This window comes from Aspergillus affinis (genome assembly GCF_023601865.1).
Source record: "Aspergillus affinis strain CMG 70 chromosome Unknown NODE_85_length_165111_cov_88_837549, whole genome shotgun sequence".
Taxonomy (NCBI): domain Eukaryota; kingdom Fungi; phylum Ascomycota; class Eurotiomycetes; order Eurotiales; family Aspergillaceae; genus Aspergillus; species Aspergillus affinis.
Genome location: NW_026515866.1, coordinates 114,143 through 137,968, shown reverse-complemented (window position 1 = coordinate 137,968; position 23,826 = coordinate 114,143). Strand labels below are relative to the sequence as shown.

Sequence of the window (23,826 nt, the reverse complement as noted above, 5' to 3'; positions counted from 1 at the left end):
AAGCAAACAAGCACAACCCGAGTAATTAATTATGTTATTGTCACGATAAATAATAAGGCCGACGACACGTAGGAGGACAGGATTTCAGGTACTTGTTAATCGAAGATGCGGCTGCCAGCTGGCTGATGCGAACTCAATTGGCTCTGGCTTGACGCGCGATCGGCCACACCGCGCCATCCGAAGCCGCTGGTTGGCCACTTGGTGCAAAAGGAGTCACATAAGTTAGTACACTTAGTACACTTAGTAGGTGTGATGGCGCGCTCAGGCGACACGCCACCTCGAGAAAAGGGGGAGATGGGTGGGACCCGTGATTGTTATTCTTCCTGGCGATGCCGCAACTTCTCACGTCGCACCTCGGGCAGTCAAGTCAGTCACCCTCTTGATTTCTCGATACCCGCCAGGGAAGCGCGGCACGGCGGCCGCGGGGATGAGCTTACTCGGGGTGGGTCAGCATTCCCCCCTCTCTGGCCGATACAAAATACTGAAAATGATCATTAATACGCCCCCATCAACTAATCACCCGCTTCAACAAGGGTACGGAGTGTACGGAGTACTCTGTCGTTGGGTCGGGTATGAAGTAAATAATCCTCAGCCTTGCCTCAATCAATTCCTTCGATTTTGGCGCCCGAGAGCCCTAGGCACGCGGCTACGGATGTTAGATTACGCACAGGGCATAGGCAGCTACAAGTAAAAACATGCATATACTGAGTCGGCCAAGTGAGGCCACCAGGCCACCAGGCCACCGTAGGTAGGCGTCCCGACGAAATGGGTAGGCGGTACTCTGTACTCCCTACTAACCAGGAGTAGAAGTAGGCTTTGATGACTAAGAGCGCGGTCGTGGTTAGTTAACTAACTCACTGACTAGAGATGTACCGGACCCCGTCAAAGTCCCTACAACTCAAGCAAAGCGCCTTTATTCTCACCGCCAGTACTCTGCACAGCATTAAATTCTGACAAAGAGTCATATCTGCAGTTACTGACTCTTTTGAGTTGGCGTCATTCAACCCCGCCCCATCTTTGGCCATTTGATTACTCTGTTTGACGAGCTTAAACGTCTTTGGCGAACCCCTCCAAGAAAGCTCGACCCCACCAAAGCATTCAACCTAACCTTCCTGCTCTCCTTCACACAACTGCCGCCTTCACCTGATTTGAGCCGAGGCTTTTACCGTCTCCTCCTAGATTTAGGACGTCTGCCGTGGTTAGGGCCGTGCAGAGGACAGTATTGCTGATATCTGGTCCGGGATGTCGGTTTCCATACAAGAGCTGGACAACACTGTCCGGGCCTTCTATGAGGGCAAAGGAGACCTGGTGAGTTTCGACTAGATATCACTTGCTCTGCGCAAGTTACTAATGCATTCTTTCAACCTTACAAGCAAAAACAAGCCCAGCAGACTTTGACGGAGGTGAGCCCACTGGTGTCGTGCGAAGAATCTTGCCATAAGAGACTGTTTTGACTTATTCTCAACGTTTAGTTCAAACAAAACCCAGACGCTTGGTTAATTGTAGGGAATATCCTTCAAGAGTCGTCGTATCCGCAAACCAAATGTGTGATGACCTCTGCCGTTCCAGTCATTTTCAAGCCCGGAGACTGACCGCTGACAACATCAGATCTCGCTCTCCAAGTCCTTGACGATGTCATCATGACTCGCTGGAAAGTCTTGCCAAGGGAACAATGCTTAGGTAGGGTTGTTGGATGTGGTTAGGTTGAACTGAATTGATCTGACTTGTCTAGGTATCCGGAACTTCATTGTCAACTTCATCATCGAGAATTCCAACTCGGAAGAGAAGCTTAGAAGTGAGCGAGCTTTTCTGAACAAACTCAACCTGGTTCTTGTTTCAATCTTGAAACAAGAATGGCCACACAATTGGCCAACCTTCATCAACGAAATTATTTCGTCCTGTCATACGAGCTTGTCGATTTGCGAAAACAATATGTCCATCCTTCGATTATTGTCGGAGGAAGTCTTTGATTTTTCCCAGGACCAAATGACCTCGGTCAAGGCGCGGAACCTGAAGACTTCCATGACGCAAGAGTTTTCTTCCATCTTTCAACTGTGCTCAGAAGTCCTCACCACGGCGAACCAACCCAGCTTAGTCAAAGCTACGCTAGAAACTCTTCTGCGATTTTTGAATTGGATTCCACTCGGATATATCTTCGAGACGTCCATCATCAACACTCTCATTAACCGTTTCCTGGATATTCCCGATTTTCGGAATGTGACTCTCAAGTGCCTCACTGAGATCGGAGGGCTGCAGATAGGGAACCCGTACAATTACGATGAGAGGCTAGTCCACATGTTCACGGAAACACTGACAATCGTCTCAAAGACCATCCCGCTCTCAATGGACTTGAAACAGACATTCGCCAAGAGCAATTCGAGGGACCAGGAATTTGTACTAAACCTGGCACTATTTCTATGCAGCTTCTTCAGTGCCCATCTCACTGTAAGTCCCACAGTCTCTTTCACAGTTTGCCTTGCGACGCAATGAAGTATGGGTGCACTGACTAAGGCGTGCAACAGCTCATCGAGAAACTTCCTAACCGGGACTATCTTACGCACGCGCATTTCTATCTCATTCGCATCAGCCAGATCGATGACCGCGAGGTTTTCAAGATCTGCCTGGAATACTGGACGCGCCTTGTTCAAGAACTTTACGAAGAAATGCAGCAGCTCCCGATCACTGATATCAACCCGCTCGTGAGCATGGGTGTTAGTGGTCTATCGAATGGAGGAGCGCCGCATCCTAGCACATTGGCCAATTACCCTCTGCGCAAGCACAAATACGAGGAGGTCCTGTCAAGCCTGCGTACCGTCATGATAGAAAAAATGGTTCGTCCCGAGGAAGTCCTGATCGTCGAAAATGACGAAGGGGAGATAGTGCGGGAGTTCGTGAAAGAAAGCGACACGATCCAGCTTTACAAAACAATACGGGAGTGCTTGGTTTACCTCACGCATCTCGACGTCGTTGACACCGAAAATATCATGATTGATAAGCTGGCCAAGCAAGTCGATGGGTCCGAGTGGTCGTGGGCCAATTGTAATACGCTCTGTTGGGCAATTGGGTCAATCTCTGGAGCCATGAACGAAGAAACCGAGAAGCGCTTTCTTGTCACTGTTATCAAGGATCTCCTTGGTCTTACAGAGATGAAGCGTGGCAAAGATAACAAGGCTGTTGTGGCTAGTAATATCATGTACATCGTGGGACAGTACCCCCGCTTTCTCAAGGCCCATTGGAAGTTTCTGAAGACAGTTGTCAATAAGCTCTTCGAATTCATGCACGAGACGCATGAAGGTGAGTTTCCGGCTCTTGGTCCTATATACGTCGTCTAACATTTACTAGGTGTTCAGGACATGGCTTGTGATACCTTCATAAAAATTGCGAACAAGTGCAGACGTCACTTCGTTGCTCTGCAACCGGGAGAAAACGAGCCCTTTATCGAAGAAATAGTTCGCAATATGAGAAAAATCACCTGTGACCTTTCACCACTGCAGGTCCACACATTCTACGAGGCATGCGGCTACATGATTTCTGCACAAGGACAGAAAGGTCTCCAGGATCGACTGATTGAAAACCTGATGTCACTACCCAATGCCGCCTGGGACGAGATCATTGCTCGGGCCAATCAAAACTCGTCCATTCTCCAGGACGGCGAAACGATCAAGATCGTTGGAAATATTATGAAAACAAACGTTGCTGCATGTTCGTCGATTGGCACTTACTTCTACTCTCAACTCGGACGCATCTATCATGACATGCTCAGCATGTTTCGAGCGTCCAGCGAGCTGATAAGTAGTGCTGTTTTGCAAGACGGTATGGCCTCGCCCAGCTTTGTATTCCCTCTGCAATTATTTTCTCGGCGCGCCTTTTCTTTGACTCCATATGCCAGCCACTAACTTTGTTTAGGAGAAATTGCCACCAAGACCCCCAAAGTCAGAGGGCTGAGAACAATCAAAAAAGAAATCCTCAAGCTAATTGACACCTACGTGCAAAAGGCTGATGATTTGGAGATGGTCAATGCCAATGTTGTTCCGCCGCTTCTTGAGGCCGTTTTGCTGGACTACAGCCGTAATGTTCCGGATGCACGAGAAGCTGAGGTTTTGAATGTGATGACAACGATCATTCATAAACTCCACGTATGTATCTTCCACTGCTTTGCCTCCTTGCCTTCCTCCATTTCGGGAAGCACTTTATGTTGTATGGCCCTCAGCTCCGGCAAAGACTAACCTTCCTTCCCAGAACTTGATGGAGGACAAAGTTCCATTGATCATGGAGAGTGTTTTCGAGTGCACACTCGAGATGATCAACAAGGACTTCCACGAATATCCCGAGCACCGCGTGCAGTTTTTCAAATTGCTTCAAGCTATTAATTTATATTGCTTCCCAGCCTTACTCAAACTCGATGCCACGCAATTCAAATTTGTGATCGATTCCTGCATGTGGGCCAGCAAGCATGACAATCGCGAAGTGGAGAACACTGGCCTTACGATGTGCCTTGAGCTTATGAACAACATGGCAGAAACGGATGCTCAAACGTCAACTTTCTTCTTCCGTCAGTTCTATATTGCGATACTACAGGACGTTTTCTTTGTTCTTACAGATAGTGACCACAAAGCCGGTATGTATCCCTCCCTGACCGACCTGTAGACGAGACTTATCTTTCTCTAGGGTTCAAATCGCAAGCAATGCTTCTGTCACGCATGTTTTACTTCATCGAATCCGGGAAAGTGCAGGAGCCAATCTATGCCCCAGAGCAAGCACCGCTTGGAACATCGAACAAGGATTTCTTGCAGGAATATGTCGCAAATCTACTGCAAACTGCTTTCAAGAACCTCCAGGAGTATGAGTTCACCCGTGACTGCCATAGTTTATTCAATACAGCGGCTGACTCAGAGCACAGGGTTCAAATCAAGCAATTCGTCATCGGGCTGTTTTCGTTCAACGACGATTTCAACAAGTTCAAAACTCACTTGCGAGATTTCTTAATCTCCCTCAAAGAGTTCGCCGGCGACAATGCCGAGCTATATGCGGAAGAGCGAGAGGAGGCTTTGCGAGACGCCAAAGCGGCTGAGCGCGATCGGGCAATGAGAGTTGGAGGTCTTCTAAAACCATCCGAGATGGACCAAGAAGACGAGCTATGACTAGACAAAGAAGTACGCCCTGAGGTTCCCCCCCAACTTTCATGCCTTGAAGAGGTTGGTGATGGCATGGAGAAGTCAGAATCTGCCTGTGACAAAGACCAGCTTGATGGCTGGTCTTTTTACGGAGTTTGAATCGAAGAATTACTAGCCTTCCATCACAGAGTTCAGGATGCGTGTTTGCATTACTATTTTTTTTTTTTTTTTTTGATATAGTCGTCTTTCCATTGTATTCACTCCATACAAACCGCATCTATTATGTGACCTTGGACCTTCCAGGTCTTGCGCGCCAACACAACGCTGATATCGTATGGATCTCTGCGTCCATGGGCCAATTGTCACGTACATGGCATGTATGCAGTTAATTACGGAAATATGGCCTTAAAATTATGCCTGAATCTATTTTTCCAGATAGGAGAAAAATGTAAATTGTATTGTACCAAGCCGTATTATTGAGATATTCAGTGTTTGAACGTCATCAAGCATTGTGCCAGGCAGATATAAGGCTGTTTGGCGCCAAAGGCGGTGAGACTCAAGATCCGTATTCAATCGGCGGGTGGCTTTCCTGACATCTCCCGTTCCATACTTAGTTTGCTCAGCATATTACGGAATATTCATACAAGATTTCCTTCCGTCTTGCGCCCAACCTTGTCACCGAGTGGTGCTATCGGCTTTCAAATCTCTTAAGTACAGATATTTCTAAACTTCGAATCAGATCTTTAGCGATGTCGCGATCCTTGCAAACCCCCCAGGGAGCACTGCTATCAGGATCCCAGGTTGAGTCAATTTCCCGCCAGCCTGCTGAATCTTCAGTCGGTACGCAAGGTACACTGCGATTAAGGGCCGAAAACAACCCCTCTGCTAGTGCAAATGGCTCGGATAGTTCTACATCCAGACGCATACGGTGGAGTGAAGATGTTGTAGATAATGAAGGGATGGGCAAGAAAAGCTCCAAAGGTGTGTGAACCCCGAGTTTACGCTTTTTCGATCTAGTCTTTCACTGCCAAGGATCAAATTGCCTCTAACTTTACTGCACCGGGGCACTCGTATCAAAGTGTGTTGCATCTACCATAAAACCCGCCCTGTCGGCGAAAGTAGTTCGGAGTCGGAGTCTTCAGATTCGAGCTCTGATGATTCGGACAGTGACTGCGAGAGAAATCAACGGCATGCTAGACGCGACGGTCATGATCACGACCAAGAACGCCCGGATCACTCTCAACAGACAAATAAGACGGCGCAGTCAAAATACTCCAAACACCATGGGAAGTATAATCAGAGAAAGCGAAGTCCCAATGCCTACGAGAAGATGCCTAGAACGAATAAAGGTCAATGAAGACGTGGTCGCTCGGATCGGATAATTACCTTCATCGGGCCGAGTTGAAGAAAACATACCTGAATGTCGGAATGGTATGTTACAATATTTAGAAAAATCGACCCTCAACATGTATGCTCTCATCAATCATCTTTCGTGCGCTGGCCTAACCTTGGACATAAGCCGGGTTTAATGAATATAGCTAATTTGGGCGATCTTTTTTGTTCCAGTAAATCGTATCAATTCCAAGATGGCAAAGGGGGTATATACGTATTAGGCGCAATGAACCTCGGATGGAAAACTTCACTTAAATACACCAATTCTTGGTCAATTTGACCTGCTAACTCACAGCATCATGCTTCTCCGTCTGGCAGACACCCGTTTGGCTCGCCTTTTTTGGCCTGGTCCGATCTCCAATGACGCTGTTGATTGATTGTGGGGGTTTCCTGAGTTAGGCGCCTGGAGGTTCGCTGATGAGGCAGACGTTTCATCCATCACCAGGTCGCTTGAGGGAGATAGTATAGGCGAAAAAGATGGCGACGCAGCGTCTGGTGATTCTCTGCTTGAGACAGCCTTACTTTGCTGAAGTGGGGGTTCCCGCAAATGGGACCTTTGATTCGTGGAATGACGCCGAGGTTGGGTTTTTGTACATGATGCTGTCTTCCACATATCCCCAAGTTCCATCGATGCATCGCTCATGTTTTCGAGAACTGGCTGACGTACATGTCGTTCCATATCTGTTTGTAGCTCGGTGATACTCTTGCGCTCTGGGTGCTTTTCATAACTGGGACTCATCATAATGGGTGAAGCTGTCGAATCATTAGAGGCATCACATTTGCCGGATACAATCTTATAGTCCAAAGATGGGGAGATTTTGCGTTTTCGCTGTGATATCGAATTCAACTGGTGCATAGAAGACTCTTCTGAGAAAAGTGCTGCCGCATCCATGTCTAGCGACCTGGAATTGGCCCGGGGAATCGTGCGTCCACTGAATTCGTCACCCCTGTCGGTTTTCGGTTCCCGGTGACTCGATGCCCTTCGTGATTGGCCATTGCCAACTGCTGCTATGAGTTCGTTGTTGGAACGGCGCATCTTGTCTCGCAAGTTCGGTTCCGCATAGCTAACGACTGCTCTCTGGCGCCTGCTGGGCCGTGACGGCGGATCGGAAGGTATTGCTGATGTCTCGTTCGTCGTCTCGTTCGTCGCCAAAGAGATCAAGGCCGACGGAGAATTTACTTCTTCTTTCGTGCAGTCCGGTTTTGTAGTAGTCGACTTGCGTTTTCTCTCATTTCGATGATTTGCATTATCTGCGGAATCACATCTCTCTGTTGGTTTACTTTCTCGATGACAATTGTTTTCATCGGCTGTTGATTTTGTGGGCTGGTCTCCATCACTTTGGACATCGCCGGGAAAGGAAGGTATCTCAGAATGTTTCCCTTTCGTTGGAGTCCGACGCCGGCCCGAGGAGACTACATTCATGTTTGCGTTCTCTGTAAATCTATTAGCAAGCAACTTGATGCGATTTTGAACTCCCACGTACTTGGCTTGAGCGCCCTGCGCTTAGGTTGCCCATGGTACATTGAGTCACTTTTCACCTCCAACGACTCTTCGGCTGGTTTATCACCGCATGGTTGATCACGTTCACACTTTCCGAAGACAGTTGGTCGGCTGAACTTGAAATCATCATCTGCTGGGGTTGCCCCAAAAGTGTCGCTCTCCGTGCGACAATTCAGTAGGACATCGGTGCCCTGGGTGTCTTCCGAGGTATTGTGCGATTGAACTGATTCGGATTTCATATTGAAACGATCTTCTGACCAAGAAGCATTGTATTTTCGCTTTTTCCTTGTTTCAAGTGTAGGGGGAAGAAACGTATCATTGATGCCAGAATCGTCGAGTCTGTTGTCCGCAAAATCGGCTCCTGGCTGTAGACACAAAGTGTCCTCTTCGAGCTGAATTCGAGTGATTGCATCCTCACTTCTTTGCGGGTTTGGCGTAGCTGTGCTCTCCATAGACTCATCCAATTCACAAGACCTATTCTGTTTGAGTAAAGGAGCAAGAGGGGTATTTTAAGATATTGCTCAAGACTGACCTTGGCTTGTCCCTTGGGCAAGACCCGTCCTCCGGTATGACAGGGAGTCTCCAATCTTGTTCGGGCGCGAAGCTCCGCTCATATTTTGCTTCATCGTGTCTCAGGTCCCAGTTCGACTGCGCCAAATCTCTCTGCCTCCCATCATCAACTCTTTCACTATAGGCTTTATTGAACTGGCGAGGTAACGTCCCCAACCCGATAACCAGATTATTAAGTTCAGTCAACTTGTTTTCGAGTTTGTTTTTGATATCGTATACCCCGTCATGCAGTGATTTGGCCGCCTCATATCTTTCCATCTCCTGGCCGAGGGCAATCGTCTGCTCCCTCAGGGAGACATTTTCGGCAAGTAAGTGAGAGACTTCGGACTCTAAGCTGCGTATACGAAGTGACTGTATCGAATTCACCCTGGCAAGTTCGCGATTCTGTCTCACAAACCTCCTTTTCACTGACGCAACGAGAGAAAGCCCCACCAGGTTAGGAATTTAGAAAGGTAGAAGACATTTCAATGGGAATTTTCTGAGGGAAGGACTCACGGGTTTCGAGTGACTCCACAGAGGTTGTTGATTCATTCAGGCGGGCCATGTCGCATGCCGAGCTGCTTCCCTGCTTCCCTGTCTATTTTGCACGCCGATCTTGGCCAGCAGCCGCAATATGCACTGGAGGCCTCACTGTGCAGACCAGTGAGAATGAAAATGTCGCAATGTGCTTTGTTTTGGTTTTCGGTTAGAGGGACTGCAAAATGTTCGAGGACCATGGAGTGGTATACGGAGCAGAGTACGGAGTAAACAGAAAGAGTTCGGAATGTTGATGTTTGTCCTGGTTGGGACTAGTGTCAGCTTACATAATGACAGGAAACCTCATCGGGCAGCCGCCTAGCAAAGCGGCAGATACGGTTCAACTTGTAGGATTGAGCGTCCGAATCGACTAGTATCATTGGTATGTATCGTGTTTTCTGTCCTGTGTCTTGCATCTCTCAAATCATTATGCTGAAGTGTCAGAAGTTTTCGAAGCAATATCTTCTATCGGGTTGGCTGCGGATGAAACGGCTTTGGAGTAACCCGTCGAATTAAGTCGAGCTTGCCATCATGGCCTATTCAGCACGCGCTAACTCGATATTCTCGGGTTCGTCTGCTGCACCGAGTCTTCGCCAGCAAAGTAGTCATAATGCCCAGCAATCGTCAGCTTTGGCTTCCCGTATTGCATCAAAAAAGTCCGAACTAGATAGTCTGAGGCAGCTTCGCGACATGAGCAATGCGCTGGCGATGCAGATGCAAGCCTTGGAGGATAAACTGGGGACACTGAAGGACGGCACGGAAGGTTTGTTGCACTGCTGGATGCTTTTCCTCTTTACTCTTTCTTACGTCACAAAATAGCTATTGCATGTGTCCTTGCCAATTGGCATAGCGTGCTACAGGCAATCAATATGGCATCCAGTAAGTGACGCGAGTCTTTATGAAAAGCCTGTCATATATTTTCTCAACCCCATCTGTTACTGGTTATCACTGGCAGAAAAGTGCTAATGTTCTGTGTTTGTGAAATTGTAGCAAAAGCCTCGACCGTCCACGAGGGGGCAGTGCCCCGATCAAACACTGATAATCAAAGTGGTGTGTCAGCGATGCCTTCGATTCTAGTCCGGATCCCCGCAGATCAGCCAGAGGACGCACGAGATTAAGAGACATGGTTGCGGGCGGGAAACTGTTGCCATATTTATTGAGCAGTATATCTGTGCTTACGATTTGGATGAAAATTAAATAAAAGGCTCGGAGCTCAGGAATCAATATAACGACGTTAATGTATATAACTACCCTGCGTGGGTGAAACCCATTTATGTTGGCTGCATAGCTCACTAACCGGTGAAGGCGCACCGGATTGAAGGCAGTATATCATCATCTGTTACGTATACGGTACCTCGGAAAGACCAAAATAATAAAAAGGAAACTAGAAGGCGGGGCACAGGCAAGCGGCGGTGGCGTCATACGTGGGGAGACCGAGAGGGACGCAAGTGGCAGTTTAAATTACACAATCTTAGTATTCCGAGAACCCAGTCAGTTAGGTAGTTCCACCACTGCATTGACTCCCATTCAGCACATTTCTTGATGGCTAACGACACAACCTCCAGCAAGGATCTTGCACCGACGGGTCATGTAGCCATACCTTTCTCCGCACAACAGTGTTCGCAAGACGGCAAAATCCATATCCTTCTAGCAGCCAGTGGATCGGTTGCAACGATAAAACTGCCTTGCATCGCTGAAAGACTTGGACGGCATCGAAATGTTTCAATTCGCATTATTTTAACGAAATCGGCGGAGAAGTTCTTAATGGGTCAGAGTACGGAGCAACCTTCCTTGGAGACCTTACGACAGATTCCAGGCGTGGATGCTGTCTATCAGGATCACGACGAGTGGAAGAACCCATGGACTCGCGGTATGCCAATCCTACATATCGAGCTAAGAAAGTGGGCGCATTTGCTACTTGTTGCTCCTCTCTCTGCCAATACGATGGCGAAGATGACAATGGGCTTCTCGGACAACCTTCTTCTCTCTGTACTCAGGGCCTGGGACACAACTGGAGCTGTGGATTCGAGTTCCAAGAAAACAAAGCCCATCGTGCTAGTAGCGCCTGCGATGAACACTGCAATGTGGAATCACCCAATTACTAAAAAGCAGCTTACTATCCTACGAGACGAATGGGGCCAAGACGATTCAACCCAGGAGGGCTGGGTTTCGATCCTATATCCTACCGAAAAGACACTTGCCTGTGGGGATAATGGAATTGGTGCTATGATGAACTGGACAGAGATAGTCGGGGCCGTCGAATTTCATTTTGGTATAGGAGACTCAACCCTGAAGCATAACAGTTGAGATTGTCAAGTCAAACCATCTGCTCTTGGGTCGTTGCTGGTGAGAAGATCTGCGCCCAGCTTTGGCGTCCTCAATAGCCCACATATGGAATTTCGAGGCCCAAACAGCCTGGAGGTAGAATAGGGCACTAGCTCAGGGTACAGATCTGTAACCCAAGGATTACGCACCGGAGACCCTGAGACGGCAACCGGGAGAGACCGACTAATTCTGCCTTTAATCAATTTCCAGTGCGCTTATTAAATTGCTTTCCGCCGCAGCGTGGCTTCTCTAGTAACTACTCTGTTGAAAAGCTAGCATGAGCCGCATCGGTAGTGTCACTGGTCTGCAAACTGCTTTTCTATTTGCGGGGATTAGTTGGTAAAAACATCGGCATTGCTGCATATCTAAACATAGCGAGCCAAGCTCCCCGCAAATGGAAGCGAGGAATGAAGGCTTGTTGCTTAATGACCTTTTTCATATGAGCCTGAGGAGTGACAGGACAACGCTAGAAAAAATTACTATGTTTGTTTGAATTCTTATGTTGTTAGCTTGGAGACAATTGTATACCACAGCTTTTATACTAAAGGGACCCTGACATGTAATTGATACAGAGGGCAGAGCAAGATAAAAATGAAGTGGTGTGAAATTCTACTTGAAAGGATTCTAGCAGAGAGGTTGAAAGTCATGTGAAGTATGAAGTAAGTATAGCTAAACAGGGTAGTTGATAGCTAAAAAGGCACAAGCCCGCCAAATGAACCGAGCTTGGTGGTCACCATCATTACCTACCCACACGTCCCGAGTGAATGGACCACCTCTTTGAGGCCATTGGCACCACTTTCCTCACCTAAACCCTCCTGCTTAATATTCCCTTCGCTTTGCCGCCCTTCTGATCTACCTACTATTCTTATTCTCACCAAGGGGTGACCTCCGCCTTTGATCATTTCCAAACCTACGCCGCGCACCTGTCCAATCGCGCAGATACACACCTGTCTGCCTCTTTACCTTGGAAACAGTCTTGGTCTGCTGTGTAAAATTTGGAGTTCTCTCTCTATGATTTAGGGTGAAACATGTCTTTGTGCCCACCTCCCAATACCACGCGCCGGACTTTCTCAAATCACCTGTCACTATGCCGAATCAACGCCCCCGGGCAGCTTTCGAGCCTCTCCCCCCCGACTTAGACGTGCCGGCTCTAGTTGAATCAACACCGAACTTTCAGTGGGCGCCTAAGTTTCACTGCAATGCCATTGATGCAAAAGGCCTGGAGAGCTTCGAAAAACTAGTGCAGCTCCATGTTGTCTTGGGTGGTATGCCCCTAGTTGTGGGAGGGTTCAACGAACGGCTGGACAACTCCCTATTCTCCGAAAAGTGGCTGAGAGGGGAATATGCAACGAAATGTGAGTGGCTGTCCGGGCATTCTATTGTCTGTAGTAAAGATACAGATACACACGTCTGTTTGTTTTACAATCTTACTCTAATACGATATTTCATCAATGACAGCGGAGACTGCCCGGAATTTGACGACCAAGACCAATCTTCCACTCACGATTGGCCATTATCTCAAGAACATGCCCCTTCTTACGAACCAGTGGAACTCTTTCAACTACAAAGAACCCAATCGACAGCGCATATATCTCAAGGACATTGATTGTCCACAGCAATGGCATGACTACCTAAAATCAGTCCTACCACCATTTTTATTCTACCTAAACCAGCCGGATGTCGCCGAATCATCTTCAAACCAAGAACAGGCGACAGGAGTCGGAGATCTGATGAGCTGCCTTCCGTCGAGTATGCGCGCGGAGAATTTGATGTGCTACATAGGTCACGAGGGGACATATACCCCAGCCCATCAGGAAATGTGTGCTAGTCTCGGGCAAAATATCATGGTCGAAGCGTCCGACGGCTTGATGGAATACGGGAAGGTCACCAAACCTGGTTCCTCGATTTGGTTTATGACTGAGAGCAAGGACCGTCACGTCGTCTCAGAATACTGGTTGTCTAAGTTGGGGCACGATATTGATGTTGAAGACCATTTTGCCCAAATAAATGCTTGGAAAGGGGCGCCCTTCAAGACCTACATTGTCGAACAGAGACCTGGCGATTTCATCCTTGTCCCCCCTATGGCGGCGCATCAGGTCTGGAACCGTGGGACAAGAACCATGAAGGTAGCGTGGAATCGTACGACTGCGGATACCCTGAAATTGGCCCTTGACGAAGCGCTACCGCATGCAAGAATGGTTTGCCGAGACGAACAATACAAAAACAAGGCCATTGTGTATTATTCACTCGGCCATTATTCTAGTCTACTTGCCAAAGGTCCTGCGACCCACACACAAGCCACGAAAAAGCTGCAAGCAGACTTCGCAAAACTCTTTTCCTTGTATACCGGAATACTGCTATCGGAAAGCTTTCAGAATGATATGCCAGACGAGAAGGAAATTGAGCTGATTCCCTTTGACGGCAGTATCACATGCTCTTATTGTCGGAGCAATTTATTCAATAGGTTTCTCACCTGCCCGTGGTGTGTCGGTGATGAGAACGATACGTATGATATTTGCATGGAGTGCTACATCATGGGCAGGAGCTGTAGGTGCCGGTCTAGGCTGAAATGGGTTGAACAATTCACCTGGGAGGAACTGACGGGGAGGCATGAAATGTGGAGGCAACAAATTCGTCTATTCAGCGCAGGCAAAACCAGCTTACTTCCAGCATTTTCAGAGGCGAGAGCTCAGATGGTCAAGAAATCCCCGGCACAGATATGCCAGGAGCAACTGAAGAGGCGTCCGTGGGTGGACATATCTAAACCAATCTACGAAAAGATAGAGGATGAATCCAGTGACTCAGAGACATCAACCCCCGCCTGGAAGCGAAGGAAAGGCAATACTAACGAGGAACGTGGTCGGTGTCATATCTGCAAGTGCACAGAACCCATGTGGAAGTTGGCTTCATGCTCAATCTGCCACGTTCATTATTGCTACGGCAGTCTGTTCAGGGCTTTTAATATACAACCTCAAGATACCATGGAGACGGATGCATGGGTGTGTCCCAAGTGTGAAAAGAGGTGCAGCTGTGCTGCGTGTCGTCGAAACCCTACGATGAGCCCATCCGAACCAATGAGCACCCTACTTGGCCATGATACAACGGCATTCGCTGATCCGCGTAGCGTGGAGAGCTTGATTGACTTCAGACAGTCGAATATTCGGTGGTTGAAAAAAGCAGGCGATGATGAAATCGGCCGACTGATGAGGCACCAACAAGAGGCAGAAGAAACTCGCGACCAAGTGGTGAACAGTAGCATTCAATTAGAAGAGTACCCTCAGGTGGCGGCTCGGCCTGTCGCCGTAGTCCACTTAGAGGGACACGAGCCAGCCCGTCGCTCCACAGACTATGAAGAAATACCGATCGACCCTGCGCTGGAAAACTTTGATGGGTCTTCTCTGACTTTGGAATCGATCATTGGAATCAATCAATGAATGAATCCCCCAGCCTGGCAACATGATACTAAACGGCCTGCAGACAAGTTTGGGTAGCTCTGTAGATGCGAGGATGTGGCAATTGAAGCAGCTATACGACTTAATTCGTGTTGCTTGGTCAAGGGCAAGAGATCATGAAAATCATAACACATGTACCCTTATCTACACTGTGGGCCTTCACAGAGCAGAAGGAAGCTTAAACTGTCTGCCACTGTGTTTAACTCTCCACTTAGGCACCTTTGTATTCGTATCGCAGATTTTCGAGATGTCTTAATTCAACAGTAGCCATGGTATGTCGTACAACCATAACACTTGCAAACATGACTAGACGATTTCGACTCCGTTGGCTCATCATATCATAAATCGTTTCGAGGATTCCGAATGAAACAAGGATAGGGGAATAAACGCACCTCCAGGGACAAAGTATATCAGTAGTTGAACACTTAGGGTGGGTCTTGGGTCAGAGCCCATCATGCATGCCAATGCTAACAGTCCACATATAGCAGCGTTCATGGGGACAGAAAACCGCAAGATAGCTGCTAATGTTCGGGGATCTGATGACGAGCCCTTGTGATCTGAACGCTGCGGCGGCGAAGATATCATGATGCACGACGTAAAGACCAAGGAGAACAGGCCCAAGAACGAGAAAAGCCGTTCAGGTAGCCTCAATGTCCCCGAGAGTGCGAGCGGAACGAGCATGATAGCCGGAATTATTGGGATCGCACTGAATATGACCTGCACATCAATCCGATCAACCACTTAGTGACGCGCTGGCATGTTTAGAGAGGCAAGCATTTACACTGTATCCGGTATTTTGGCGGTCATTCTGTGCTTTCAATCTACTTATCACCAGCTCCTGCTCTGCAGAAAAAAGAGGTCAGATGGCTAGATGCTAAGGTATGTAGTTCATGAAGACCGAGGCCGATCGCCTGACAAACCTTCCTCATCCAGGTCGTCACGACCATGCCCTTCGCCCCCGGAATCATCAGGGTATCGAAATACCTTACGAAGCCTTGTAGTTGCCATGAGCACGGAGTAGGTATGTAGCCAACTCAACGGGTGCGAGTCGAGACAGCAGATACGTGGGCGGCGGCGGAGGAAGTTTGTCTTGTTTGACAGTTTCCCGCCGCATAGCCCATCGTCCGCCGAGATCCTTCGCATCTTCAATCACCACCCTCCCCCGGAGCTTTTCTCAACCCCCTCCTCGCCACAGCTTTCCTCGCTGTCCCTCACGCCTAAAAATCCCCGTCTCTTTCAGGTAGATCCCCGACATGTACGCGACAAGAGGCGTCCCGAGGCGGATTGCAGTCCCACGACTGCCTCGATATGGCAGCCAGACTTACGCTCGTCGCACTCTGATTCCAGCCCCAGGCTCCAACTCGGGTCCCCTCATGGAACGGCGGGCAGATCGAGAACTCCCTTCCGTGAATTCAGAGCGACGCTGGTTGCGGACGCTTCCGGTCTTTGCGGTCGTTGTAGGTGCCGCGATGCTCGGCATTTTCAACTATCAGAAGTCATCCTCGAGCGTGGTTAACAGCACCCTTTATGCGCTTCGCACCTCGCCCCGTGCCCGAGAGATCCTAGGAGATGAAATTTACTTCGCCCAGAAGATCCCATGGATCAGCGGCGAAATGAACCAGCTGCACGGCCGCATTGATATCTCGTTTTGGGTCAAGGGGACTAAATCTCAAGGCCGTATGCGATTCCGAAGCTTGAGGCCGGATCGAATGAGCTATGTGCGTGACTTCTCAGATTCCACCCTGCACTTCTATGCTGAAGCGCTCCTCCCCACCCCCTGCATCGTGCTTTGAAAATGCTCGTGCTAACGCCGTTTCAATGGCTTAGTTCCGTACCGATGAATGGAGCTTAGAGACGGAGGATGGAACGGTTGTGCAGTTACTTGATGGTACCGACCCGTTTCAACAAAGCGATTGAATGAGTCGTCAAGGTCTACACAACCACGGCCTCTCTATCGCGTGCTACTTTGAGATACCCAGCTTGTACATCTAGAAAACCGTTTTTTCCCTTGCATATAATGGGGCGTTTCTGAGCATGTGATCTTCGGGTATGATTGTTCTTGGGTCCTCCCCATCTTATCGGGCTTTCTTCATATTGGCTTTCTTTATTTGAGCCTTCTTGGCGAAGAGGCAAACGGGCCTCATCTTTTTAGCCAATCGGTGCCTGGCTGCAATCGCGACCGCCGTGGAAGCTGCCCTTGATGGAAGCTTCGAAGCGGCAGAGAACCGGGGGAAAGGAAAGAACCGAATGGTTAAAAGAGGATATCATTTATGTAGTATATACCGCCGCTCTGAATGAAATAATCAAGTTATAGTACATTTTCGTGTAGAAAGTAAGAAGCACAAGCCCAAGCAGTTCAGTCGCCTACTCAGGTTGGGGGGCGCTTTCAGGCCAGGGCTTCTTGATAGCATCTTGTATCTTGACAATGCATCCTTTAGGCCCACTGACAGAGCCTAGTCACATAAACAATTAGTCTCGGAGGGTCTGAAACAAAAGAAATGGCGGGAGGTAATATACTGACCGTTGACGACAACAATGCCATTATCCTTGTCAACCTTGAGGATCTTCAAGTTCTGTACCGTGTTTTGCTCATTTCCCATATTACCCGCCATCTTCTTTCCCGGGTACACTCTGGAACCACCACCCTGACTAGGGCCTGCAGAACCCATTGATCGATGCGTTAAACTGACACCGTGACTGCGATCCTGACCGCCAAAGCCATGTCGCTTCATCACACCAGCAAAGCCCTTTCCTTTAGAGTTGGATCGGGCATCGACATATTGGCCCGGCTCGAACCAGTCGGCGTGGATCATTTGGCCAACTGGCAGGAGACCAGCTGCGTCCTTGACCCGGAATTCGCACACATGCCTCTTGGGCGAGACACCGTTGGCGGAGAAATGTCCAAGGAGCGACTTCGTGATGTTGCTAGAATGCTTCCAGCCGGAACCGAGCTGAACGGCGAAGTACCCGTGCGTTTTCCACGTCTTGCACGAAGTCACCTCGACTCGGTCCAGCTGCAGGACGGTGCAGGGAATGCGTTTTCCAGTCTCCGAGTCATAGACGGCAGTCATTCCCTTCTTGATCGCGATAGCTCCGGTTCTGAGGGGCAAAGTATTGGCTTTCCGTTGCAAGGCCGCTGCCGGGGTCGATTTCAGTATAGGCAAATTAGGGCCGACATTGAATGGAGAGGGCTTGGGAGGGTTCAACGATCGAATGCCAAAGGCTCGCGCGAGAGGGTTGGTGGGAATTACCAGCACCGGGGCCCTGTTGAGAACAGGAAGCTGGGTGAGCTTCCCTGGAAGGCGAGGAGGCATGGTGGGAAGGGACTCGTCTGCTGGGGGGGGGGGAGCAGGGACGTAATTGATGTCGACGGTCTGTCCCTTCTTTTAGTCCGAGATTTTTACTACGGGAAGCTTTTCCTCCCCGGGAGGGAAGGCGGTATGGCATTCCGACAATCCGAGCCCGCAACAATCATCGCCTCGCCGTTTTTCTTTCCCATGCAAATTAGTTCTAACCATTCTTCTGTCTTTTGTCGCTGCGATCGGCACATTACTGATTCTCTTTCTCCCACCTGTCTGTATTCTCGTTGCACTGTCAATTCTTGCACCGGAGAATAAAACCGTCTGCCACCACCATCTTTGTGTCTGACACACGCAGTCGTTCAACCCATAAGCAATGCTTCCCCGACAAACGTTTGCCTCGCGCTGGCTATCCCAGTTCTCCGAATTGGTCCAACATGCGCCGGTCTCGCCTATAACCAAGGCCAAATTTTCCAGGCCCGGTCACCCTTCGTCGTCAATCTTCCGCCGGGGATTCTCCCTCACGGCGAACGCTACCCCCCACCTTGGCCGAAGCTTCCGGAGTCAAACACAGTTGGGAAAATCCGCGAGGCAGAACTTCGCTCGCCGTCCACAGTCGGCATCGTTCCGGCGATTCTTCAATTCGTCGTCAAAACGCTACTCGTCGCAATCTGGAGAAACGGGGTCGCTCTCGCAGCGACTGAAGACGCTTTCGCGTGAATACGGCTGGTCTGCTCTTTGGGTGTATCTGCTTTTGTCGGCGATGGATTTCCCCATTTGCTTCGCCGCTGTTCGTCTGCTCGGTGTGGATCGCATCGGCCACTATGAGCATGTGATTCTTGAATCAGTGAAGGGTGCGATTGATACCGTCTGGCCTAGTGCACCCGAGACCCCGACAGCTGAGTCGCAATCGGAAACCCCAAAGAGCGAGGCCTCTGATGCCCAGCCCAAGGAGCCTTCGGCTGAAGAACCCCCGAGCAAGGCAGATGCCAGTATGTCATGATGGATCCCCCTTCTCTCTTCCACCCCCCCTTCATTGGTTTCGTGCAAAGGAACACTTTTGACTGATCACCCTGCGCTTTTATCTGTAGGCCTATGGACACAACTGGCCCTCGCCTATGCCATTCACAAAAGTTTGATCTTCATCCGCGTGCCCTTGACAGCGGGCATCACCCCCAAAGTTGTGAAAGTCTTGAGACAGTGGGGCTGGGACATTGTCAAAGGGAAGCCCAGGGGCATGTAAACCTCTTCCCGCTTGCCCCCCACCCCATCAATCGTCCTGAGTGACACGACCTCATCAACACGAGTGTCTGTTTGCGAGCGACTACCTCCGCTTCTGCCTTGTCTTTTCTTACCCGTCCGGCCCTTCGCCTTTGGTGGCATAGCGATGTGTAAACTATATAGATGGTACTTGTAACTTGATGTATATTAATGTTAGATCTAATTCACAGGGCACATAGCCATGTGCCTATCTCCTCTCTTATATTATCTGCCTCTGCCGCCAGCCATTGTTCGAATGAATGAATCGTCGAAGCAGAGGTGGACAAGAAGAATATGCCGAACCCGTCGGTGGAAAAGAAAAACCAAACCAATGACTGATGAAAGAGCCGGCTGTTCGTTTGGCGAATACGACGTTGTCGAAGACCACTCTTGTTATCCGATTGACATCATCCCGGGTACGCTATATAATATCAAAGATCAACAATATGACGAAATAATCAGAAGACATGTGCATCATATATCAATCATATCATTAAACCTGAGAATGCCACTGGCCTTCATAATCCCATTGACGCCATCAGGCATTCGATAGGCCCAGTCAGCTACATCCATGGTGTTTGTGTTTGTCAAACCCTCTTGGGGCGCTGGGGGTTCAACTTCGTCGGAGGTGTCTGCCACAAGCACAAGGCCAAGCTCCTTGATCGTCTCTACCAGAGCCGGTACAACATTCTACAATACCACGAGAATCACACATTAGTATAAAATTCCCAAATATTTTCCCCTTCACCACAAAAACTACGGCCGGAAGGAGTGAGGAGGGTACGCACCAGGAGACTAGACCGGCATATCAATCCCATGAAATTGTTGCCCTGTGCAATTCTTGCCGATTCTTTAATAGACATTGACACACGCCCACTGCTATCAATGCCTGGCAATGATCCAACGTCACGAGCCAAATCCCGAATTTGCCCCAGATCGTTGCAAAGAAGGACGGGATCTTTTGAGTGCCTGCGTTAGCAAAAGCCCGTTCCGCTTCCAGTTCCCTGACTCCCACGAAGGATAGCTTACAATTTGGTTGCTTCCAATTCAAAGCAATGCAAATATTCGAATTGTAGGAGGTAAACACCACCGAGCGCATAAAGTCGGGATTCTGCTCGCGAGCAATACGGGCATGATCGAAGACTTCGGTAAGAATGGCATCGGCGAAAGTATTGACATCTGTCAATGATGTCATGTTAAGTGCCTCTCCTTCGGCCACCGAGGGGTAAAGGATAGACAGATTGACATTGATGCTCAGGGGCAAATGTTGAAGCACCTCCTGCAGAGAAAGAAATGAGGCAGCCAGTAGGCGGTGAGTTTGCGCCAGATCATCAACGGCACGATCCTGTAAGAATTGTAATACTTCCGGCCGTTTGGCACCTACCTCGGCGCCTACGCCCTGGAACTGAGCGTAAGTAAGATGGCAGATGGGGATACCAACGCCGTGGTGATTAATCGTAAATCGAGGATGAAGGACGGGGACTCTATCCCTGGTGAGCTGTACAAAAAGTTGAATGTGGTCTCCCGAAAGGCTAGACCCGGTTACTAGGCCATTGTGTTCCGAGTCAATAGCACTTGTCGCTTTCCAGTATGTGGCGAAATGTGTGATCTCCAACGGATCGCCATGATAGGGTTTGATAACCTGAAATCCGAACCGTAATTGCCCGATTGACCGTAATCGCGGATCAAAGAGTGGCAAACAGCAAGATCCCATGCTAGAATGCTCGTCTCTGAAGACTGCTGGGAGGGCAACAGTTTTGGCAATCACCTTCGAACCAAAAGTAGGGAATATCTCGAAATCAACGGAGAAGGTCTCCAAGTTATCCACTTGGAATGATATCAGCCGCGAGTCTTCCTGGATTGGCAGCATGATGGTGCGCGGTATCAAATCAGACAGTTTCGATGAAATAGTTAATCGGGCGGCGGGGTGGCGACCAGCTTGATCAAAAGAGATCGAGCCCGAGCTACCGGGATCGAAAAAAATTTGAATGAAAACCTTCTTGTCCAGGAAGTTGTGGCCGTAGCGTCTTAAAGGTATGATGGGTGGTGGCAGAGACAGATCGGGGATCCCATCTGCTGTTTCGGCGTTGTCAAGAGCCACCGAGTCATTCATGTGCGAGACTCCGGTGAAGCCTAGATCGTGAGACTGCAAGCCATCTAGAACGCCAAATGGGTTGCGCGTTGACTGACTATCGGTACGACGGGACCAAAGAAGAAGCATGCACTCCAGATGACCTTCCCATGCTGCATAGTACATGGCCGCAAGACCCTTTTCGTCCACCGCGTCGGCATCGACACCAAGCTCTAGGAGGGTACGCAGGCAACCAACACAGCCCTCACTGGCGGCGTGAAAGAGCGGCGTCCATTGATACAACTTGTCGCGCTGGTTGAGGTCCGCACCATGTTGCTTGAGCATTAATAGTAGCTGCGGTGACTGCGAGGCACGTGCGACCATGTGTTGAGGATAGAGGCCCTCCGCATCTGGCAGTAATTGGGCGTTTCTCTCAAGAAGCATTTTCACTATTGGAAGCGACCCGTGCTGGCAAGCCAAATTCAACGGAATGTGGTCGGATTCGGAGGCTGGATCTATGCGCGCATTGTTGTGCAATAACTTTTCAGCACATGAGAGATGATTTTTCACGATGCTGTGGATCAGAGGGGTAAAATTGTCATGGTCCATAATGTCGACAGTATGAGGACCCGCCGCAAGCAGCTCATGAGCCATTTCGACGCGGCCATGCATACAGGCGTAATGTAAAGGTATTCTGCCGTACACATCAGATCTAGAGACGTCGATGTCGGCCGCCAGACCCGCCTTGAAAACGAATTCTCGACCTGAGATAGCCGCCTCGTGTAGGCAATTGCGCTCGTTGATGTCGTCTTCTGCGTAAATGTTGACTAGGCCGCTATCAAGGAGCACCGCAAGCACCTCGTCCGAAAATTCGTTGATGGCAGCCAGGAACGTTCGGGTTGCGCGATCTTGGGCATCGGGAGAAGTCTGTAATTTCGCAGTCCATTCGCGCAATGTCTGTAGATTGCCCGTGGTGGCAGACTGCAGGATCTGGAGATCGAGGTCCTCTTCATCGGACCCGAACGGCTGGACAGCTCCGGCTCGGTCAATGGGCCGAGTCGTATCGAACTGGATGTTTTCGCCCTCCGCCCATGCTTCAAGTTCCAAACGCGCGGTCGTGGCCCGGTCAGCCAAATCACGTAGAACGTCGCGGTTGAAGCACGGTTGTACCTCCACGGCTCGGTGTAGATACAGTTCCTTCATGCGTGACTATTGAAATATAAAGATAAGAGTATGTAAGTAAAACTGGCACGATCAATCGTAAATGTTTGTCTCTCGGAGAGTTCGGTGGAGGAATTCGGACCTTTGAAGTTTTGTCCCACTAATCATCTTGTCAGCTACCTAGACAGAAAATCCGTACTACCATTCAACAAACCTTTTTTAGAATTTTTGACATGGCAGTCTCGTTAATCTCAACGAATTGCTTTGGGTAGAAAACAGGACCCATTAGTATATGAAAATATATGATTAGATATGAGAACCCACTTGTAACTTATTGAGGTCTCCATCGAATTGCTGGAACCCTTCAAAGAGAGTAACATAATTCGCCGGTGCTTTGGAATGGGTTGCTGCCCTTGACTGAATGACCCGTTTCTTGTCGATAAGTGTTTTCAATCGCAAAGAGAACTGTATTCCTTCATCAGCTTTCTACTGAGTCGAATGGTGTATATGGAAATAGCAGACCTCTGCTTCTTTTTGCAAATAGAAGGCGTTGACTTTCTCTATCTCGCGCTCCTGTTTATCTCATTTGTCAGGTCAACGGCGTTTCCCCCCTCTCAAGGAGCGCGGATTTATTGCATACCAGCCTAAAGAAGAAAACTTCTTTGTTGGCGCGAAGGGCCGCCTGTGCTTCGGGCACATCTTTAGAACCATCTGCACTGTTTTGGGCTGGTATCCTCGGAGTTGCGCTGAGTTGTTTGATAAGCTGCCGCCGTAGCATTAGCTAAGAAGGACAGGATTTCGTAGAAACCAAGTTGACGGACCTTCTTTAGAGCTTTGTAGTTCACAAAACTGGCGGCATATTCGGGAAGATCGAGCTGCCTGCGCTGAATTTGCTTGCCAAACTTCCTGTATCCGCAATTATTCAGCATGAGACGTCAGGAGAACCGAAAGCAGACCAATTATCCGCCAATGGTCACTCAAGGCAGCTTCTCCGGCGTCGGGGGTGAGGCCGCAGAGCTTAGAGGCGCACCTACATAATGACTGGATTGGACGCCTAAACACACCCGATACACCTGCGCTGAGGGGAATGAGAGAGGGAGACGGGGAGAGAGAGAAGAGAAAAGAGAAGAGAGAAAAGAGAAAAAAGAAAGGACCACCACCAGAT

The 23,826-nt window shown here is 49.1% G+C and overlaps 9 protein-coding genes across 9 annotated transcripts; 6 read left to right on the top strand and 3 right to left on the bottom strand.

The window, feature by feature from the left end:
- Positions 1-1,242: 1,242 nt before the first annotated feature.
- On the top strand, positions 1,243-5,141 carry KD926_010738 (exportin CRM1; the record flags this gene model as incomplete). The annotated part of the gene is made up of 10 exons (XM_053103132.1): positions 1,243-1,308; positions 1,374-1,403; positions 1,473-1,545; positions 1,609-1,680; positions 1,733-2,445; positions 2,523-3,294; positions 3,343-3,813; positions 3,907-4,136; positions 4,240-4,618; positions 4,669-5,141. 10 exons carry the CDS (start codon positions 1,243-1,245, stop codon positions 5,139-5,141), a joined length of 3,279 nt encoding a protein of 1,092 aa, XP_052953506.1.
- Positions 5,142-6,795: 1,654 nt separating this feature from the next.
- Positions 6,796-9,121, bottom strand: KD926_010737 (shugoshin family protein; the record flags this gene model as incomplete). Its single annotated transcript, XM_053103130.1, has 4 exons — positions 6,796-7,940; positions 7,991-8,481; positions 8,540-8,906; positions 9,073-9,121. 4 exons carry the CDS (start codon positions 9,119-9,121, stop codon positions 6,796-6,798), a joined length of 2,052 nt encoding a protein of 683 aa, XP_052953505.1.
- A 503-nt stretch (positions 9,122-9,624) lies between these two features.
- KD926_010736 (DASH complex subunit DAD2) lies at positions 9,625-10,211 on the top strand (the record flags this gene model as incomplete). The annotated part of the gene is made up of 3 exons (XM_053103129.1): positions 9,625-9,856; positions 9,913-9,972; positions 10,084-10,211. 3 exons carry the CDS (start codon positions 9,625-9,627, stop codon positions 10,209-10,211), a joined length of 420 nt encoding a protein of 139 aa, XP_052953504.1.
- Positions 10,212-10,635: 424 nt separating this feature from the next.
- KD926_010735 (putative flavoprotein) lies at positions 10,636-11,400 on the top strand (the record flags this gene model as incomplete). Its single annotated transcript, XM_053103128.1, has 1 exon — positions 10,636-11,400. One exon carries the CDS (start codon positions 10,636-10,638, stop codon positions 11,398-11,400), a length of 765 nt encoding a protein of 254 aa, XP_052953503.1.
- A 1,105-nt stretch (positions 11,401-12,505) lies between these two features.
- KD926_010734 (putative JmjC domain protein) lies at positions 12,506-14,852 on the top strand (the record flags this gene model as incomplete). The annotated part of the gene is made up of 3 exons (XM_053103127.1): positions 12,506-12,773; positions 12,877-13,924; positions 13,982-14,852. 3 exons carry the CDS (start codon positions 12,506-12,508, stop codon positions 14,850-14,852), a joined length of 2,187 nt encoding a protein of 728 aa, XP_052953502.1.
- Positions 14,853-16,123: 1,271 nt separating this feature from the next.
- On the top strand, positions 16,124-16,663 carry KD926_010733 (cytochrome c oxidase assembly factor 1 family protein; the record flags this gene model as incomplete). The annotated part of the gene is made up of 1 exon (XM_053103126.1): positions 16,124-16,663. The coding sequence occupies one exon, from the start codon at positions 16,124-16,126 to the stop codon at positions 16,661-16,663; it is 540 nt and encodes a 179-aa protein (XP_052953501.1).
- Positions 16,664-17,234: 571 nt separating this feature from the next.
- Positions 17,235-18,184, bottom strand: KD926_010732 (mitochondrial 54S ribosomal protein uL3m; the record flags this gene model as incomplete). Its single annotated transcript, XM_053103125.1, has 2 exons — positions 17,235-17,323; positions 17,392-18,184. 2 exons carry the CDS (start codon positions 18,182-18,184, stop codon positions 17,235-17,237), a joined length of 882 nt encoding a protein of 293 aa, XP_052953500.1.
- A 361-nt stretch (positions 18,185-18,545) lies between these two features.
- KD926_010731 (uncharacterized protein) lies at positions 18,546-19,412 on the top strand (the record flags this gene model as incomplete). The annotated part of the gene is made up of 2 exons (XM_053103124.1): positions 18,546-19,161; positions 19,261-19,412. 2 exons carry the CDS (start codon positions 18,546-18,548, stop codon positions 19,410-19,412), a joined length of 768 nt encoding a protein of 255 aa, XP_052953499.1.
- A 491-nt stretch (positions 19,413-19,903) lies between these two features.
- Positions 19,904-23,590, bottom strand: phoC (putative cyclin dependent kinase inhibitor Pho81; the record flags this gene model as incomplete). The annotated part of the gene is made up of 7 exons (XM_053103123.1): positions 19,904-20,119; positions 20,218-20,387; positions 20,459-22,709; positions 22,986-23,126; positions 23,184-23,234; positions 23,302-23,424; positions 23,483-23,590. 7 exons carry the CDS (start codon positions 23,588-23,590, stop codon positions 19,904-19,906), a joined length of 3,060 nt encoding a protein of 1,019 aa, XP_052953498.1.
- Between the last annotated feature and the right edge of the window lie 236 nt (positions 23,591-23,826).